The 20,650-nt window shown below is 42.6% G+C and overlaps 1 protein-coding gene across 3 annotated transcripts in view; it reads right to left on the bottom strand.

The window, feature by feature from the left end:
- Nucleotides 1-11,402: 11,402 nt before the first annotated feature.
- LOC140732441 (protein lifeguard 1-like) overlaps nucleotides 11,403-20,650 on the bottom strand; it is a 75,930-nt gene continuing 66,682 nt past the window's right edge. For all 3 annotated transcript variants that reach the window (XM_073055098.1, XM_073055099.1, XM_073055101.1), the window contains 3 exons: nucleotides 18,729-18,857; nucleotides 18,070-18,213; nucleotides 11,403-17,063 (listed from right to left, as the gene is read on the bottom strand). In XM_073055098.1, the coding sequence (XP_072911199.1) occupies nucleotides 16,914-17,063; nucleotides 18,070-18,213; nucleotides 18,729-18,857 (423 nt within the window). In that variant the 3' untranslated portion in view covers nucleotides 11,403-16,913. The remainder of the gene's footprint in view (nucleotides 17,064-18,069; nucleotides 18,214-18,728; nucleotides 18,858-20,650) is intronic.

Raw genomic sequence — 20,650 nt, 5'->3', positions numbered from 1 at the left:
GCACCAAAGCATAGGTAGACAAGGTGAGGAGGTCCAGAGAGCTACCTTAGAGAGCTAGGTAGAAAGCTGAAAAACAGTATCTCCACGGTAGACTAACCCACCTGGACAAAAAAGACACATACATTTGTTTGCTGTTCTTAGACTTCAGTTCAGCATTCAACACAATCATCCCTCAGAAACTGATTGGAAAGCTGAGCCAAATGGGCCTGAACACCTCCCTCTGCAACTGGATCCTAGACTTCCTGACTGGGAGACCTCAGTCAGTCTGGATCGGGAGCAGCATCTCCAACACCATTACCCTGAGCACGGGGGCCCCCCAGGGCTGTGTGCTCAATCCACTACTGTTCACTCTGCTGACCCATGACTGTGCAGCAACACACAGCTCAAACCACATCATCAAGATCGCCGATGACACGACCGTGGTGGGTCTCATCAGGAAAAATGATGAGTCAGCATACAGAGAGGAGGTGCAGCAGCTAACAGACTGGTGCAAAGGCAACAACCTGTCTCTGAATGTGAACAAAACAAAAGAGATGGTTGTTGACTTCAGGATGGCATGGAGCGACCACTCCCCGCTGAACATCAACGGCTCCTCGGTAGAGATCATTAAGAGCACCAAATTTCTTGGTGTTCACCTGGCGGAGAATCTCAACTGGTCCCTCAACAGCAGCTCCATAGCAAAGAAAGCCCAGCAGCGTCTCTACTTTCTGCGAAGGCTGAGGAAATTCCATCTCTCACCCCCCCCCATCTTCATCACATTCTACAGAGGTTGTATTGAGAGCATCCTGAGCAGCTGCATCACTGCCTGGTTTGGAAATTGCACCATCTCGGATCACAAGACCCTGCAGCAGATAGTGAGGTCAGCTGAGAAGATCATCAGGGTCTCTCTTCCCGCCATTACAGACATTTACACTACACGCTGCATCCGTAAAGGAAACAGCATTATGAAGGACCCCACACACCCCTCATACAAATTCTTCTCCCTCCTGATGTCTGGGAAAAGGCTCCGAAGCATTCGGGCTCTCACGACCAGACTATGTAAGTTTCTTCCCCCAAGCTATCAGACTCCTCAATACCCAGAGCCTGGACTGACACCTTGCCCTATTGTCCTGTTTATTATTTATTGTAAGGCCTGCACTGTTTTTGTGCGCTTTACGCAGTCCTGTGTAGGTCTATGGTCTAGTGTAGCTTTCTCTGTGTTGTTTTTTTTTATTACAAGTACGTAGTTCAGTCTAGTTTTTGTACTGTGTCATGTAACACCGCGGTCCTGAAAAACGTTGTCTCATTTTTACTGTGTATTGTACCAGCAGTTATGGTCGAAATGACAATAAAAGTGACTTGACTTGACTGCTGCCTGTGCCACTTGCCAGTAAGGGTAAGAATAGGATGATGTGTCAGGTGAATGTGTGGCTGAGGAACTGGTGCAGGAGGGAGGGATTTAGACTTATAGATCATTGGGATCTCTTCTGGGGAAGGTATGACCTAAACAAAAGGAACATGTTACACCTGAACAAGAGGGTGTCCAATATCCTTGTGGGCAGGTCAGGTAGAGTTGTTCGGGCGGGTTTGAACTAATTTGGCAGGGGGATAGAAACTGGAGTGGTAGTGCTGAAGATGAGGTAGTTGGGTTAAAAATGGAAGGAATGTTTAGTGAGACTCCTAGCAAAGAGAGGCCGATGAGAGCAAAGAGGGCAAAATTGCAGTCAACCATTGCAACATATAAGGCAGACAAAATCGAAAAGGGTGAATACAGGACTGAAGATGGTATGTCTGAATCCATGCAGTATACAGAATAAAGTCAACAAGGAGACGTGCAGTAGTGAGATTGATCAGCAGGTTGAGTGGTGTCACAACAACTTTTCACTCAATTTCAGTAAGACAAAGGAAACGATTGTGGATTTTAGGAAAGGGAAGCCAGGAGAACACACATCAACCATCACAGAGAGGTCAGCGATGAAATGGGGTGAGCAGCTTCAAGTTCCTGGGTGTCATATCTCAGAAGATCTATCCTGGGCCCAAAATATTGATGCAATTACAAAGGCAGGGCATCAGCTATACTTCATTAAAAGTTTGAGGAAATTTAGTTTGTTACTAAAGACTCCAGCAAATATCTACACAAATATGTAAGCTCAGCCAGCTCTATCATCAACACAACCCTCCCCACCATCAATGACATCTTTAAGAGAGTGCTTCAAGAAGGTGATATCCATCATTAAAGACGCCCAACACCCAAGACATGCCCTCTTATTGCTACCAACAGAGAGGAGGTACAGAAGCCTGAAAACGCATTCTCAATATTTTAGGAACCGTTTCTTCCCCCTCCACCCTCAGTTTTCTGAATGGTCCATGAACATTGACATGCTATTCCTCTTTCGTTCTATTATTTATTCTGTAACTTATGTTTCTGTACTACACTATTGCCATCACGTATGTCAGTGAAAATAAACTTCACTCTGATTCAGAACTGAAAAGTTCACGACTTCTCTCTCATCAGGTAATGCCAAGTGTCTAAGAACCATAGAAAACTACAGCACAGTACAGGTCCTTCAGCCCTTCATGGTGTGTCAACCCATATAATCCCTTAAAAAAAGTACTAAACCCACACTACCCCCAAAACCCTCCATTTTTCTTTCATCCATGTGCCTGTCCAAGAGGCTCTTAAATACCCCTAATGTTTTAGCCTCCACCACCATCCCTGGCAAGTCATTCCAGGCACTCACAATCCCCTGTGTAAAAATCTTACCCCTGATGTCCCCCCTAAACTTCCCTCCCTTAATTTTGTACCTATGCCCTCTGGTGTTTGCTAGTGGTGCCCTGGGAAACAGGTACTGTCTATCCACCCTGTCTATGCCTCTCATAATCTTTAGTCTTCGCTGACTTTTTTTCGTATTTCCAACATCTGAAGTTTTTTCCGGTCTTCCCCCTAATAGTAGAGAACACACCTGTGGCGCCAGCAACCCAAATGAACTCTAATCCTTACCTGGCCAAGAATGGCGGTCCCCAAAGGCTCATTCGACTTCTTTCTAAGTTGCCCGATCTACCAGGTGTTACTAGCACTCTGTGGTTTCTGGCACCTGCAGAGATTTGTGTGTGTAGGGTGGGGGAGAGACACCGGGTTTATTCGAGGCAACAGCCCGCCCCGGTGCTCTACCTGCCTCCCTCCGCTGCCGGGAGTTGGACGCCTCCACTTCGGTCTCCTTCTTCCGACGTCCACACCTCACCGCATCCATTCAGGCTGCTCGACCTGCTGAGCTTTTATTTTCCTCCCTCTCCCAGCGGTTTCTTTTCATTTCTTTATCCTCTTCAAACCCCTTCCTTCGACTCGTTCTGTGCATCCGACGCCTTCCCGCCAAGGCTTCCCCGTCGCACGCTCCCGCCCTTGCTTCAACCGTCCCCGGCCCGCGCGCACCGCCCCCCCCACGGGTCCTCCCACCCCGACCCTGCAGACCCCCCCCCCCACCACGGGTCCTCCCACCCCGACCCTGCAGACCCCCCCCCACCCACCACGGGTCCTCCCACCCCGACCCTGCAGACCCCCCCCCACCACCACGGGTCCTCCCACCCCGACCCTGCAGACCCCCCCCCCACCACCACGGGTCCTCCCACCCCGACCCTGCAGACCCCCCCCCCACCACCACGGGTCCTCCCACCCCGACCCTGCAGACCCCCCCCCCACCACCACGGGTCCTCCCACCCCGACCCTGCAGACCACCACAACCCCCCCCACGACCACGGGTCCTCCCACCCCGACCCTGCAGACCCCCCCCCCCACGACCACGGGTCCTCCCACCCCGACCCTGCAGACCACCACAACCCCCCCCCCCCCCCACGACCACGGGTCCTCCCACCCCGACCCTGCAGACCACCACAACCCCCCCCCCCCCCCACCACGGGTCCTCCCACCCCGACCCTGCAGACCACCACAACCCCCCCCACCACCACGGGTCCTCCCACCCCGACCCTGCAGACCCCCACCCCCCCCCTCCCACCACGGGTCCTCCCACCCTGCAGACCACCACACCACAACCTCCCCCCCCCCCCCACAGGTCCTCCCACCCCGACCCTGCAGACCACCACAACCCCCCCCCCCCACCACGGGTCCTCCCACCCCGACCCTGCAGACCACCACAACCCCCCCCACCACCACGGGTCCTCCCACCCCGACCCTGCAGACCACCACAACCCCCCCCCCCCACCACGGGTCCTCCCACCCCGACCCTGCAGACCACCACAACCCCTCCCCACCACCACGGGTCCTCCCACCCCGACCCTGCAGACCACCACAACCCCCCCCCCCCACCACGGGTCCTCCCACCCCGACCCTGCAGACCACCACAACCCCCCCCCCCCCACCACCACGGGTCCTCCAGCACCCAACCACCTGCTCCTCCTGCCCAGACCCTGCAGACCTAACCAAGTACCAACTGGAAGAGACTCTGCTTGATCTGGTTTTGGGAAATGAGCCGGGTCTGATGTCATATTTCTCAGTGAGAGAATTTTGGAGGTAGTGATCATGCTCTTAAGACCTAGGAACAGAATTAGGCCATTCTGCTTATCCAGTCTGCTCTGCCATTCCATCATGGCTGACTCCAGATCCCACTGAACTCCATACACCTGCCTTTTCATCATATCCTTTGATGATCAGGAAACAATCAGCTTCCACCTTCAATTTACACATGGATTTGGCCTCCACTGCTGTCTGTGGCAGAGCATTCCACAAATTTACTACTCTTTGGTTAAAAAAAAAATCCTCCTTACCTTTGTTCGAAAGAGTTGCCCCTCGATTCTGAGGCTGTGCCCTCTAGTTCTGGATACCTCCACCATAGGAAATATCCTCTGCACATCCATCCCATCTAGTCCTTCCAATATTCGATAGGTTTCAATGAGATCCCCACAAATTCTTCTAAATTCCAGTGATTACGGGTCCAAATCTGCCAATTGCTCCATTGTTAACCCCTTCATTCCTGGAATCATCCTCATGAACCTCCTCTGGACTCTCTCCACTGACATAGAAACATAGAAAAACATACAATACAGGCCCTCTGGCCCACAAAGCTGTGCCAAACATGTCCCTACCTTAGAACTACCTAGGCTTTACCCATAGCCCTGTTTTTCTAAGCTCCATGTGGCCATCCAGGAGTCTCTTAAAAGACCCTATTGTTTCCACCTCCACCACCGCCACCAGCAGCCCATTCCACGCACTCACCACTCTGCATAAAAGACTTACCCTTGACATCTCCTCTGTACCTACTTCCAAGCACCTTAAAACTAAGCCCTCTTGTGTTAGCCATTTCAGCCTTGGGGAAAAGCCTCTATCTACACGATCAATGCCTCTCATTATCTTGTACACCTCTATTAAGTCACCTTCCATCCTCCAACACTCCAAGGAAAAAGGCCCAGTTCACTCAACCTATTCTCATAAGACATGCTCCCCAATCCAGGCAAAATCCTTGTAAATCTCCTCTGCAGTCTTTCTATGGCTCCCACATCCTTCCTGTAGTGAGGCGACCAGAACTGAGCACAGTACTCCAAGTGCGGTCTGACCAGGGTCCTATATAGCTAGAACATTACCTCTCGGCTCCTAAATTCAATTCCATGATTGATGAAGGCCAATACACCATATGCCTTCTTAACCACTGAGTCAACCTGCGCAGCTGCTTTGAGCATCCTATGGACTCAGACCCCAAGATCCTTCTGATCCTCCACACTGCCAAGAGTTTTACCATTAATACTATACTCTGCCATCATATACATTCTGTCTGAGATATGGGTCCTAAAACTTGACAACATTCCAAGTGCGGCCTGACTAGTGTCTTATAAAGCCTCAGCATTATCTCCTTGCTTTTATATTCCATTCCCCTTGAAACAAATGACAACATTTCATTTGCCTTTTTTACCACAGACTCAACCTGTAAATTAACCTTCCGGGAGTCTTGCACGACCAATCACAAGTCCCTTTGCACCTCTGATATTTTAATCTTCTCCCCATTTAGATAATATTCCACATTATTGTTTCTTCTATCAAAATGCATCATACATTTCCCAACATTTTGCAACACTGCCAAAAATGGCCTAATGGTCTATTCTTCCAATTTTTCTAAGTCCTGCTGCAATCACATTGCTTCCTCAGAACTACCTACCCCTCTACCTATTTTCATATGATCTGCAAATTTTTCCACAAAGCCATCAATTCCATTATCTAATTTCACTTCCTTGAAAAACTCAAGATCTGTCAGGCAAGGTTTCCCTTGAAAGAAGCTATGCTGACTTCAATTTATTTTATCATTAGTCTCCAAGTACCTTGAAACCTCATCCTTAATAATAGACTCCAACACTTCCCCAACCACTGAGGTTATGCCAACTGGCCTATAATTTCCTTTCTTTTGCCTTCCTCCCTTCTTAAAGAGTGGAGTGACATTTGAATCTTCCAGTCCTCTAGGACCATCTGGATTCAAGTGATTCTTGAAAGATCATGCCTAATGCATCTGTTATCTCTTCAGCAGCCTTTCAGGGATCTGGTATGTAGTCCATCTTGCCCAGCTTAAGACTTTTGAGCTTGCCTAGCTCTTTTTCCTTTGTAACAGCAATGGCACTCACTCCTGCTCCCTGACACTCGCAGACCTCTGACACATAGATAGTGACTTCCACAGTGAAGGCTGATGCAAAGTACCCATTAAGTTCATCTGCCATTTTTTGTCCCCCATTACTGCTTCACCAGCATCATTTTCCAGTGGTCCAATATCAATTCTCACCTCCCTTTTACTATTTATTTAACTAGAAAATACTTTTGGTATCCTGCTTTATATTATTGTTGGCACGTAGCCAAGTGGTTAAGGCGTTGGTCTAGTGATCTGAAGGTAGCTAGTTCGAGCCTTGGCTGAGGCTGCGTGTGTCCTTGAGCAAGGCACTTAACAACACATTGCTCTGCAATGACACCGGTGCCAAGCTGCTTGGGTCCTAATGCCCTTCCCTTGGACAACATCGGTGGTGTGGAGAGGGGCAACTTGCAGCTTGGGCAACTGCCGGTCTTCCATTTAAAAAACCCTGCCCAGGCTTGCGCCCTGGAAACTTTCCAACGTGCAAATCCATGGTCTATCAAGACTAATGGAGGCCTACTACTACCACTACTTTATATTATTGGCTGGTATTTCATATTTCATCTGTTCTCTTCTTATAGCTTTTTAAGTTGTCTTTTGTTGGATTTTAAAAGCTTCTCAATCATCCAACTTCCCATCACTTTTGCTACCTTCTGTGTCCTTTCCTTGGCTTTTATGCAGTCTTTAACCTCCCTTGCCAGCCACAGTTGCCTATCCCTGCCATTTTAAAAATTCTTCCTCCATGGGGCATATCTATCCTGCACCTTGTGAACTATTCCCAGAAACTTCATCGATCTCTACTCTGCCATCATCCCTGCCACCAACCCTGTCCAATCCACCTGGGAAAGTTCTTCTCTCATGCCTCTGTAATTCCCTTTATTCCATCGCCTCCATTTCCTGACATCCAAGCTCTCCCCATCTTCCACCTACCTTTAAGTGATAGAAATGCACGACGTCTGCCATCCCCAAAGGGATCCTACCAGCAAAAGTATCTTCCCTCTCCGCAGGGATTTCCCCCTCTGTGATTTCCTTTTTCTTTCATCCCTCCAGCACATATCCCTGCAAATGACAGAAATGCTATACCTGCTCATCCATGTCCTCCCTTTCCGCTATTCAGGGCCCCAGTCATTCCACATAAGGTAACAACTCACCTGATAACTGGTGGGGCCGTCTATTGAATCCTGTGTTCCCGATGCAGCCTCCACTACACACCCTGATTAGACCACACTTGGGATATTCGATTTATTTCTGGTCACCTTATTATAAGAAGGATTCGGAAGCTTTATAGCAGGTGCAGAGATTTACCAGGATGTCTTCTACAAACCCCATTTCCAGAAAATTTGGGATATTTTCCAAAATACAATAAAAACAAAAATCTGTGATATGTTAATTCACGTGAACCTTTATTTAACTGACAAAAGTACAAAGAAAAGATTTTCAATAGTTTTACTGACCAACTTAATTGTATTTTGTAAATATACACAAATTTAGAATTTGATGGCTGCAACACTCAACAAAAGTTGGGACAGAGGCACGTTTACCATTGTGTTACATCACCTTTCCTTTTAATAACACTTTTTAATCGTTTTGGAACTGAGGATACTAATTGTAGTAGATTTGCAATTGGAAATTTTGTCCATTCTTGCTTGATATAAGACTTAAGCTGCTCAGCAGTCCGTGGTCTCCGTTGTCTGATTCTCCTCTTCATGATGCACCATACATTTTCAATAGGAGATAGATCTGGACTGGCAGCAGGCCAGTCAAGCACATGCACTCTGTGTCTACAAAGCCACACTGTTGTAGCCTGTGCAGAATGTGGTCTGGCATTGTCCTGCTGAAATGAGCATGGACATCCCGGGAAGAGACGTCGCCTTGATGGCAACATGTCTCTCTAAAATCCTAATACACACCTCAGAGTCAATGGTACCTTCACATACATGCAACTCACCCATGCCGTGGGCACTGATGCACTCCCATACCATCACAGATGCTGGCTTTTGCACCTTTTGCTGATAACAATCAGGATGGTCGTTTTCATCTTTGGCACGGAGAACTCAATGCCCGTTTTTTCCGAAAACTAGCTGAAATGTGGACTCATCTGACCACAGCACACGGTTCCACAGTCTTTCGGTCCATCTGAGATGAGCTTGGGCCCAGAGAACTCGCCAGCGTTCTGCATAGAGTTGACGTATGGCTTCCTCCTTGCGTAATACAGTTTCAAGTTGCATTTCTGGATGCAGCGACGGACTGTGTTAAGTGACAATGGTTTTCCGAAGTACTCCCGAGCCCAGGTGGCTATAATTGTCACAGTAGCATGACGGTTTCTTAGGCAGTGCCGCCTGTGGGCTTGAAGATCACGCGCATTCAGCAGTGGTTTCCGACCTTGCCCTTGATGCACTGAGAATTCTCTGAATCTTTTCACAATATTATGTACTGTAGATGTTGAAAGACCTAAATTCTCTGCAATCTTGCGTTGGGAAATGTTCCTTTTGAACTGACTAACAATTCTCTCATGAATTTTGGCACAAAGGGGTGAGCCACGACCCATCCTTGCTTGCAAAGATTGAGCCTTTAATGGACGCTACTTTTATACCCAGTCATGATACCTCACCTGCTACCAATTAGCCTGCTTAATGTGGAGTCTTCCAAACTGGTGTTACTTGAATATTCTGTGCACTTTTCAATCTTATTTTAATTCTGTCCCAAGTTTTGTTGAGTGTGTTGCAGCCATCAAATTCTAAATTTGTGTATATTTACAAAATACAATTAAGTTGGTCAGTAAAACTATTGAAAATCTTTTCTTTGTACTTTTGTCAGTTAAATAAGGGTTCACGTGAATTAACATATCACAGATTTTTGTTTTTATTGCATTTTGGAAAATATCCCAACTTTTCTGGAAATGGGGTTTATAGATTGGAGAGCATCCCAAGGATAAATTGAGCAATCTAGGACTTCTCTAGAAAGGAGGATGAGAAGCGACTTGATAAAGGTTTACAAAATGATAAGCAACAAAGATTAGTAAATAGCTAGAGACATTCCCCAGGGTGGAAATAGCTAATATGAGGGGGCATCATTTTAAGATGATTGGAGGAAAGTATAGAGGGGGATGTCAGAGGTAGGTATTTTAACACAGAGTGGTAGGTACATGGAATGTGCTGCAGCTGTGCTATAATATTCTATGTTCTTTTGAAAGGGTGCAGAGATTTAACAAAATGCTATCTGAATTAGCATGTTTTCTAAAGCAAAGTTCAGCGAGATGGGGCTTTTCCCTTTGGAGCGAAAGCAGATGAGAGCTGATTTGATAGAGGTGTATAACATTTTAAGAGGCATAGAGATGACAACTTGCACCTTTTACCCAGGGCAGCGATGGTCACATTAGAGGTCACATGCTTAGGGTGAGTGGAGGAAATTTTGGGGAAGATGCCAGATGTATTTTTTTAAAACATCGTAGTAAGTGCCTGGAATGCATCGTTGGAGTTGGTGGTAGAGGCTGATACATTTAAGAGCTCTTAGATAGGCATGTAGGTGAAAGAAAAATTGAGAATTATAGACTATGTAAGGGAGATGGGTTGATTGATCATGGGGTAGATTAAAAGGTCAACACAACATCATGGGTGAAGGGCCTGTACTGTGTTGTATAGTTCTGTGTTATTTGCTATTAATTATATATGAAATTAAGAACCAGAAATCAGATATGGAATTTACCTTATTTAAAACTACTCTAATCATCTTTTGTCCAGTTAATAGTTTTCTATCAGCAAAGTGGAATGCATGGGAAATTTCAAGTATATTTTTCATTCTCATTAGCTCCTGTTTTTTTTTGCCTCTCCATAGGATGTGGAGAGCAAAAGACAAAATGTTTGTTCATAATGCCCCACATCACTGTGAAGGATCGTAGAACCAACTAGTCCAATTTCTTGTTGTCTCTTTAGAGAGAGCCATAGAATGCGACAGCAGAGAAACAGGCCACTCAGCCCATTTTGTACATGCTGAACTATTAGTCTGCTTGGTCCCATCGACCTGCAACCAGACCATAGCCTTCCATACCCCTCCCATCCATTTACCTATCTAAATTCCTCTTAAATGTTGAAATTGAATCAAAAATCTACCTCTTCTTCTGGCAGCTTGTTCCATACTCTCAGCTTGTTCCACCCTCTGAGTGAAGAAGTTTCCCCTCAAACTCCAGTTAAATATTTTACCTTTCATCCTTAACCCATGACCTCTAGTTCTAGTTTCACCCACTGTCAGTGGAAAAGCCTGCTTGCATTTACCTTATCTATACCCTTTATAATTTTGGATACCTCTATCAAATCTCCACTCATTCTCATAAACTCCAGAGAATAAAATCTTAACCTAGTCAACATTTCCCTCTAACTCAGGTCCTCAAGTCCCAGCAACGTCCTTGTAAATTTTCTCTGCAATCTTTCAGTCTTACTGATATCTTTCATATTTTACATATTCCTTTTCTCTCATTCCTTTTGCAAGAGAATTCCTTAAGTACCAGTAAGCACATGATAAGCCTACTGCCAAGTAAGTTACTTACCTTAGGAATAGTTGTTCACTGCATTAAGAAAGTTGGATGATGATTTAAATTGAAATTTTAGTCTTGAGTTACCATGATAAGACAACAGTATTAATACAATTGCCACCTTCTCCAAGATCATTTCAAATACAGAAAATGATAAATAAGATTGCAGGGAAAATTAATAATTATAGTAATTAAAAGATCTGTATTTTCTTTGGTCAAAGCTAAATTCAACACAAAAATGGAGAATTAACAGCTGGTTCAAGAACTTATTTAAACTGTTTAGTGCATGAAAAGTTTATTCAAGTAATCACTGCAATGAAGCACAAGTAATAGAGTAATACAGTAGTCTCTGAAGTGTATTTACCTCTGCATTTACAGACCTCTGACCGAAGTGTCAGCTGGGCATATAACCAGTAACAGTAAATTAAGGTGCTGAGAAAACTGGACAGTTAAGAGTGGCTTTGCTCGAAACTTCAGCAAGCTCAAAACATGAATAACGCAGTATACTTTTCATAAGGTGCATAGCGTACATCAAACAGTGAAAACATCCAAAGCCCACTCTCCTACCCAATAAACCAGAAGGAAAAGAGATTGTAGAAAATATGGGTGCTGCAACTTCAGAATAATCCAGGATTTTTTTTTTAAAGCATTCAGCAGTCCCGAATTTATTCCAGAAATAAAGCTAAATCTTAGTCTGTATTAAAAAAAAATATTTTGAAATAAATCTCAAATGCTGCACCAAACAGGTTTAAACCATGCATAAAAGATAGGCAATAAATACTCTCAAATCTTATAAATACTATACATCCAGGGCCAGCTTTAGTTGAAAACTGCATAACTGAAGTGAGTGAGGAATTATCAACAAACGCGGGACATTTTTAAGTTGTATCAGAGGTGATGTATCTTCAAAAACAAGACACAGAAATCCTGTCAACATTATCATAGAGAAATTAATTCTATAAATAATTGCTTGTGGCAAAGGCACAGCAAGTCAAAATTTTCAAATTTGGATTTAATCTGGATTAAGCGACCAAAAGCAAAACCAGATCAATTAGGAGGCAGAAAAAACGGTTCTGGTTGAAACTGCTAAAATGCATCTGGTATACTCTTGTTCACTTTGGAAAGACACTCTGAAATTAGATCAATTAAATAAATAGGAATTATGATCATATAAATCTTAGGATGACCTCAATTTCTGATTGCAAATTTATATTTCTGAAAAACTTTTTTGCATAAACAATTTTGAAATTTTATTGCATTTCTTCAAAGGTCACACACACACATTTTCCCATCCAGCTGGCAAAAATCAGCATTATAATATAAACTGTCTGCAGTGTACAAATCACCTATACTACTTGCATCTACTTTCTCCCAATCATCTTAAGGGCAACCTTTGCAATACCAGTCTCATTATCTTTTTGCTGCTAGAATGAGAATGCCTACTTGTTGCCAAGAACACTTTCACAATCCCACTAGAAAACCAAGCATATCAACAGAGATTCTTAGTTAGAAAACATGAGGCACCTATTCCACATTTCCAGTTGTATAGGTCCTGAGGAGCTACAAGTGAAGGGGAAACGTATTAACTCGCTATACCCAAAAAGTTACGTCATCAGTAAAATTCAACCACAAAAGAGAGAGATGGTTGTAATCCACAATATTCCAATCTACAGTACATCCCTGGTATTCACATGTCTTCAATGAATGGAAGAAAGGCACAATGTCACTGGCAAAGGAAAAGGACCTAATTGTATTTTCCCAAAGGCAAGAATCGCAGAAGTTGGAAATTTGAAATAAACAAAAATGCTGCCAATTCTTAGCAAGTCAGACGGCATCTGCAGAGAAAGAAAAACAAGGCTAATTTTTCAGGTCAAGTGCTCAAAACCAGACCATGTTTCCATAGTGGCATATGCTGAAGATCATGTTGAGTGGATTGTTTCTTCTGGTTAGAGTCTGGTTAGAAGTACTGCACAGAAATAGACCATTCAGCCCATCTAGTCCATGCCAAACACTAGGACCATAGCCCTCCATACCCCTGCTATCCATATCTCCCCACTATTGGAAACATCCTCTCTACATCCACTCAATATAGGCGTTTCAATTTTCCATTGATTTCAATGCGATCCCCAACCCCCATCCTTGCTAATTCTTCTAAACTCTAGTCAGTACAGGTCTAGAGCTATTAGATGCTCCTCATATGCTCCTCACTGAATTTGCTCTCCACTTAGAAAACAGTCTGTGTCTTTGCTCCTTCAACCAAAGATCATGGCCATACATTTCCGTGCATGGTATTTCATCTGCCACTTCTTTACCCATTCTCCCAATCTAAGTCCATCTATAGACTCCCTGCTTCCTCAACCCTACCTGCTCCTCCACGTATATTTGTAAAATATTGAGTGAAATGTTTGCAGAATTTCAATCTAGTTGGTTAACTACCTTTTTACTTCCAACCTTTTCTCTTACGTGAAAAAAAACTTTTTTTTCATCTTACCCTTGCACAGTGATTATAGATAAGAAAATTTAGTCAATTGAAATTAAATTGCCAAGAATTCCAGCTAACTACTATTAGTATACAGTGATACCATGGGACTAATCGCAAGTATTAAACACAAAATCCAAATTCAAACTACAGTCCCCATTTTCCCATCCGGAAAAAAAACCTTTAGGCATTCTGTAACACAATTTGATCTGTATTGATGACATTTCCACAAATAAAATGTTTGGACATGTCAGTATAATCCTGAAATAAAGAAATCATGCTGGAAATACTGTGGGGGGTGAGACATGATCTTTCTAAAAGTAAGTGACTGACTATCCTAACCCTTAGTGGAAATAGTGGAAATTAGAAACAAGAATGAAATCATTGGAATGCTTTGCAGGCATGTTAATAATTCAAGTCAGAACAAAGTTTTAGTAAAATAATAGAGCAGTACAATACGGAAATAGGCCCTATGGCCCATCTAATCCTTGCCAAACTATTATTCTACCTAGAAACATACACAAAATGCTGAAGAAACTCAGCAAGCCAGGCAGCACATATGGAAAAGTGTACAGTACAGCTGACATTTTGGGCCGAATCTCTTCAGCAGGACTCTGCCTGAAACATCAATTGTACTCTTTTCCATAGATGCTGCCTGGCCTGCTGGATTCCTCCAGCATTTTGTGTGAGTTACTTGGATTTTCAGCATCAGCAGATTTTCTCTTGTTTATCATTCTGCCTAGTCCTGGTAGTAGAACAGTTCAGGCTTCAATATATTAGACTATAATATTGAAGCCTGGACTGGTAACCTGAGGCATTCTCATGGTATTAATTGATAATTTTAGCTTATTTAATTTAATAAATCTGGAATTTAAGAGATAGCATCTGTAATGGTAGCTATGAAACTTCCAAGCAGGCATAATAAGCTATTTTGTTGATGGAACACCCTTCAGCTAATGAAGCCTGCCAATTCTACTGATCTGCTGAGACTTCAAGCCAAACAGTAACTGGCTTAGCAAAGTGACTCACTTTAAAGATCAACTATGAATAGACAGTTAATGTCAGCTTTATCAGTGATGTCCATATCCCATGATCAAATGAAGGACCAGAGACATTTTATTCTCCACAGATACTGCCTGTCCAGCTGAGTACTTCCAGAATCTTTTTTTTAAAACAGTAGTTTTTGTTTTAAAAACATTAACTACGATTTTAAACTCACAATTGAAAACTAAGTGAGATTGTGGAACAACCGAATTCTAAAAATAAAATCCTAATATATTAGTAGGCCTGTAGTTTAGTAGTACAAATTGATACTAGCCCAAAACCATAAGTGAACCACAAGTCAGCAGGATTATGTTACAAGATAAAGACAATTTTAAAACCTTACTATTGCTTTTTCATGTCCCATGGCCACCTACAAAAAGTTGTTCAAGCAGTTTCTTGTAAAGTAACGCATTTTTTAAAAGTCAAACTTGCGTGGAATCCAGACAGTAAAAGGGTCATACTGTGCGATAGAAAAATACATAGTATGTTCAGTAGAAAGAAATAACTAAACTTCCGCTTGTTCAATTACTACAGCACATTTGTCCAAACACCATTATTTAAAACTAGTTTTACTCATGCATTTTCAACAGCTGTACAAGCTCTGGGTTCACAGTGAAAAAAACCAACACTTTTTTAAAAATTTAAGCACAATACATTCTTCTCACTTTCATTTAACAGTTATAAATTAAACTATTTTCTTAAAATGTAAATTTATTTGGACCAGCTTCCTTCATTGTCCTTCATTACCTCATGCTTTCTAGTTGTGAAGACTTGAGCATCTAAATGCATGTAACTCTAATTTGTCCAATTATGTCATATCTGATGCATGGTCCCATGAAATGTTCATGTCAAATCATTTACAACAAAAACAAAAAATATGTACACTAAATGATTATTTTAATTGCAAGAGTTAGGTGCATCACAGAACATTAAAAGCCATTGTCCTTTGCAGGTTTCTCTTCTTCATCAACCTGTGCTAATCCCAACAGTTGAAGAAACTGAGATTAACAAAACCCAATTTCTTCAACTGAACACACTGATAAATGGGACAATGATTTAAACTGAGATCATTACAGCTTGATTAATAAAAGTATAACAAAACCATTTTCAGTTATCTATTAATAATTCAAGAGAACCCAACATTTAAATCTATTGAGCTATTTTCACACGGACTCAAAACCTACTCCCTAGCAGTGGGAGATGGGGGAAGTATGGCATCACTGACAGCAATCCATGAATCTGAGAATTAAATTGTGAGTATGCAGTTAAATCAATTGTAATGATGCACAGCAATAATACTTGGAAACTACAACTATTCAGCCCCAAAATACAGTCTGCACTCCAAGAACATATCTCCAATTCAACTAGCTAAAGAGCATATTGTGTAATGCTAATTGATACCTTCTTAGCAAGGTCCAAAGCTCTCCCCATTAGTAAAAGTAACCTTCTTTCAAATGAAGAAAAATCACTTCGGTCTATAAGCTCCAACTTCTTTCAAGGGCCAGAGGTGGCTAACTGTGGCTTTATTAAATTTTCTTAACTGCCACTACAATAGCATGATTCTTTTACAAATTTTCTTCGCCTTTCTACTCATTCACATCCACTGCTCAACCTCCCGTCTAGCCTGCAATGTAAAACTCCTTCAATTTTTCACACAGTGTTGGCCTGCATAAGTCAACAAGATTAATATATTAAAGATATTGATACTAAATTAAAGTGTCAGAAGTCACAATTTTACAGGATTCACATTTAGTAAGTTAATTTTAATATTGCCAACTTAGAAATTCTAAACGTGCAGGTTGAGGTTGGGATTATACAGACCCTGAACTAGAATTCAGCATGTTTACAGGCATAGGATTTTTGTTCTCAAGTTGCCTTAAGTTCAGAATACTTTAATTTGTTACCATAATAAAAGTATTTTGCAATATAGCTTCAATCTTCCAGAGAAAAAAAAATCTTCAAATTTAAGTAGACTATTTGCAATCTTCAAATCTCTGTTCTGGACCAAGGGATCCACTTAAACTCACTGGACTATATGGTGAAAGGGGATTAACCTGACCCCCAAGCAACTGAGATTGAAAGCACTGGTATCCACAGTGAAGCTGTACATTCACAGCTGCCCATCCATGCAAACATGCTTATTCACGGGGGAGGCAATTGGACTGTTCAAAAGGAAGATTCATTAACCTAGACAATACAAGGAAAGATGGCTTTAGGATAATTTATCGTAATGCCAGGGACACGTTCTTCCTTGTCCATCAAGATCTCACTCTCTGCTGTGCCCGATGATTGTCATGATGAACAAAAAGATATTGATGATGTCGGTATAGAGGTTGAGTGCTGCAAAAACATATTCCTCTGGACTGATAACCAGCTTTTTATTCCCCAAGATCATCTGTGTATCAATGGCCAAAAACTGTAAAAGAATAGTAAAGAGTTAGACTAGACAGTTAGCATAAACAAGTTCTTCATAGAATCTATGCCAAACATGATGGCTATCTACACTAATCCAAATTGCCTGCATGAGGCCACGTTTCCTACCAAAGTACCTGGCTAAACACCCTTTTAACATTGTTTCTGCCTCTGCCTTGTCCTCTGTAAACTCATTCCAGATAGTCACCACTAGGTAAAAAACTTATCCCTTAAATCCCCTTGAAATTTCTCCATATGAAAAGCATTTGATGGCTGGAGTTTAGGAGAAAGAGGGGGAAATCTCATTAAAAGTTGCTGAAAAATTAAAGCCCTAGACAGAGTGCATGTTGAGAGAATGTTTCCAATAGGAGAGTCAAGGACCTTAGGGCACAGCCACAGAATAGAAGGACGTCCCTTTAGAATAGAGATGAGGAGGAATTTCTTTAGTCAGGGGTTGGTTAAGTCTGTGAAATTCATTGCCACAAATGGCTGTGGATATATTGTGGTCATTGGGTATAGTTAAAGCGGAGATTGATAGTTCTTGATTAGTAACGGCGTTAAAGGTTACAGGGAGAAGGCAGGAGAATGGGGTAGAGATGGATAATCAATTAGCCATGATGGAATAGCCGAGCAGAGTGGGTGAGCTGAATGGCCTAATTCTGCTATGTCTTTATGGTCTAATGCAAAATGTGTTTTGTATCATCATTTTAGATAACACCGACTCTCACGTCTAATTAAACATTAGACAACCTATCCTTAAAGCCTTAAACAGAGATGAAGTTGGTAACCTAGGCAAACGTGCACCTGGCTTGGGAAAAATGATAGCTTAGGCTAGGAGGAATCTGTTCCAGTGGCCCCCCACCCAGAATTTGTTGCCACAGATCCATTCCATGGGCAGTCACAGCTTGTTATAAAAAGAGTATTAGTGTCATCTTATAATTTGAATTTGAGGGAAATGAGAGAGGAAAGAAAAGATGAGCCTTTTCCTTTCGTGAAGCATTTATACTTACCACTGTAAAGATCAGTGCACCAACAGATGCATACACTATCTGGAGAATCCGGTTTTGCATAAAAATGCAAAGAATTCCAAAGAAAAAGAGCACGACAACGGACACCAGCATCACACCCATACAGGAAGTAAAGTCATACTTCGTCTGTGAAGTAGGAAACAACCCCATTAGCAAGCCAGCAGTCCAAGTTCCAAAAATACTAACACTATCCTGTGTACATGGAAACATACAGTGAAACGCATCATTTGTGTTAACAACCAACACAGCCTAAGGATGTGCTAGGGTCAGTGCTCAAGTGTTGCTACACATTCCAGTGCCAACATAGCATGTCCACCATGCTCAGCAGAACACAATTAGCAACAAAGCAACTGCAAAACAAGCCCCATTCCACCCTCCCATCCACAAACATACTCAGTACTTTAACCCCAACTCAGACCTGCAGCCACTGTACTTTGACCTCCCAGGTAACAATCATGTCCCAGTTTGACCACAAGTGTGACAGTGAGATACTTACAAAACTAAGTCAAAATTAAAGATAACTCAACCAGCTAACGGAACTATTCATTTACACATCATGTTATGGAATCCAGGTTTTTCTTAGATCACTAATTGTCACATTGGGGCCAGATGTATGTATGTAACATGTCTGCAAAGCTTACCTGCATGGAGAAGATCACAACGGTAAAGCAAACAGCTGCAGTGATCCCGACGGCCATCACGACAGATTCCGTATTGTAGAAACTGGCAATCATTCCAACCATGTACGACATACTCAGAGTCAGGATGGACTGCAGACAGAAAAGCCACCATGAATAAGCTGCGAAGACAATGGATCCGCTATGGATCAGGAAGATGCTTCTAAGTTCAACGGTGCACATTTCTCTATGCTGGGGCAAGGGAGGCAACACTGAGTGATGGGCTGAATAAACTGGTTTTGTGCTGTAGCTTTCGAGTAATTTCATTCTAAACTGCAAGCAACTGTAAATTCTCTGGCATTATCATATCAATCGTCTTGTAACCAGCACATAAGTGCAATCACAAAGAAGGCACGACACTTACTTACTTAGAGGTTTACACAGATTCAACATGTCACCTAAAACTTTGACATACTTCTATAGATGCACGTTAGAGAGTGTCCTAACTAGTTGCATCCCAGCCTGGTATGGAAACACCAGTGCCCAAGAACAGAAAAAGCATTCCACAGCTCCCAAAAGTTTCTTTTAGAAAGAGGTGGATGCAGCCCAGTCCATCACAGGTAAAGCCCTTTCCACCATTGAGCACATTGACAAGGAGCTAGGCCTCAAGAAAGCAACATCTATCATCGAGAACTCCCACCATCTAAGCAATGCTCACTTCTCACTGCTACCATTGGGCAGGAATTACAGAAGCCTTATGTCCTACACCACCAAGTTCAGTAACAGCTATTACCCTTCAACCAACAGGCTACTGAATCAGCATGGATAACTTCACTCACTTCAACACTGAACTGATTCCACAACCAACAGATTCACTTTCAAGGGCTCCACAACTCATGTTCTCTGTATTATTTATTTTTTGTTTGCACAATTTGTCTTCTTTTGCTACTGTTTGCAGTGAAAACTTACACTAAAAAAAAAATTGGTCAGAAACCTGAAGAATGTTACCAAGATTTTGTGTTTAAAATGCAGCTAATGTGGGAGATGTGGAATGCTTTTTTGTTCTGTATCTCAGCTAATAGTTGTTGTGATTAAATTAAATACAGCTGATCATAGCCATTGCTTTAGGTTACAATGGGAGAAGCAACCTCAGCTCAATGATTCAGCAAAAGTACAGCAAACTAGTTCAAAATCGTAAAGCAGTTTCTAGTTATATCTTCATGTTAAGGAGTCTAAAGGAAATTGAATCAATAAAATTAAGGCCATCAGACCAGTTGCCATTACTATTTAATTTAGACCACTATAAGACATAGGAGCAGAATTAGGCTAATTGGCCCCTCAAGTCTGCTCCGCTATTCCATCATGGGTGATCCATTTCCTCTCAACCCCATTCTCCTGCCTCCTCCCCGTAACCTTTGATGCCCTATCAATCTCTGATTTAAATATACTTGGCCTCCATGGTTGCCCGTGGCAATGAATTCCACAGATTTGCTACCCTCTGGCTAAAGAAATCCCTCCACATTTCTATTCTAGAGGGATATCCCTCTATTCTAAGGTTATGCCCTCTAGTCCTAGACTCCCCCACTATAGGGAACATCCTTTTCACATCCACTCTACCTATGTCATTCAGTATTTGATAGATTTCAATGAGATCACCCCTGATTCTTCTAAACTCCAGCAAGTGAAGACCCAGAGCCTTCACACCCTCCTCGTATGTTAACCCTTTCATTTCTGGAATCATTCTCAAAGTTTAAAGTAAATTTATTATCAAGTTCATACATATAACCACATACAACCCTGAGGTTATTTTTCTGTGGGCATACATAGCAAATTTACAGAACAGAGTTCTAGTGACAAACAAGTGAAAATCTGCAGATGCTGGAAATCCAGTTGATTGTTGAAAGAGACAAAGGGCTGGAGAAGGGGGAATCTGATAGGCGAGGCCA

This window comes from Hemitrygon akajei, chromosome 8 (assembly GCF_048418815.1).
Source record: "Hemitrygon akajei chromosome 8, sHemAka1.3, whole genome shotgun sequence".
In the NCBI taxonomy this organism is placed as follows: domain Eukaryota; kingdom Metazoa; phylum Chordata; class Chondrichthyes; order Myliobatiformes; family Dasyatidae; genus Hemitrygon; species Hemitrygon akajei.
Note: the sequence above shows the minus strand (reverse complement) of the source record. Positions and strands in the feature narration are given on the sequence as shown.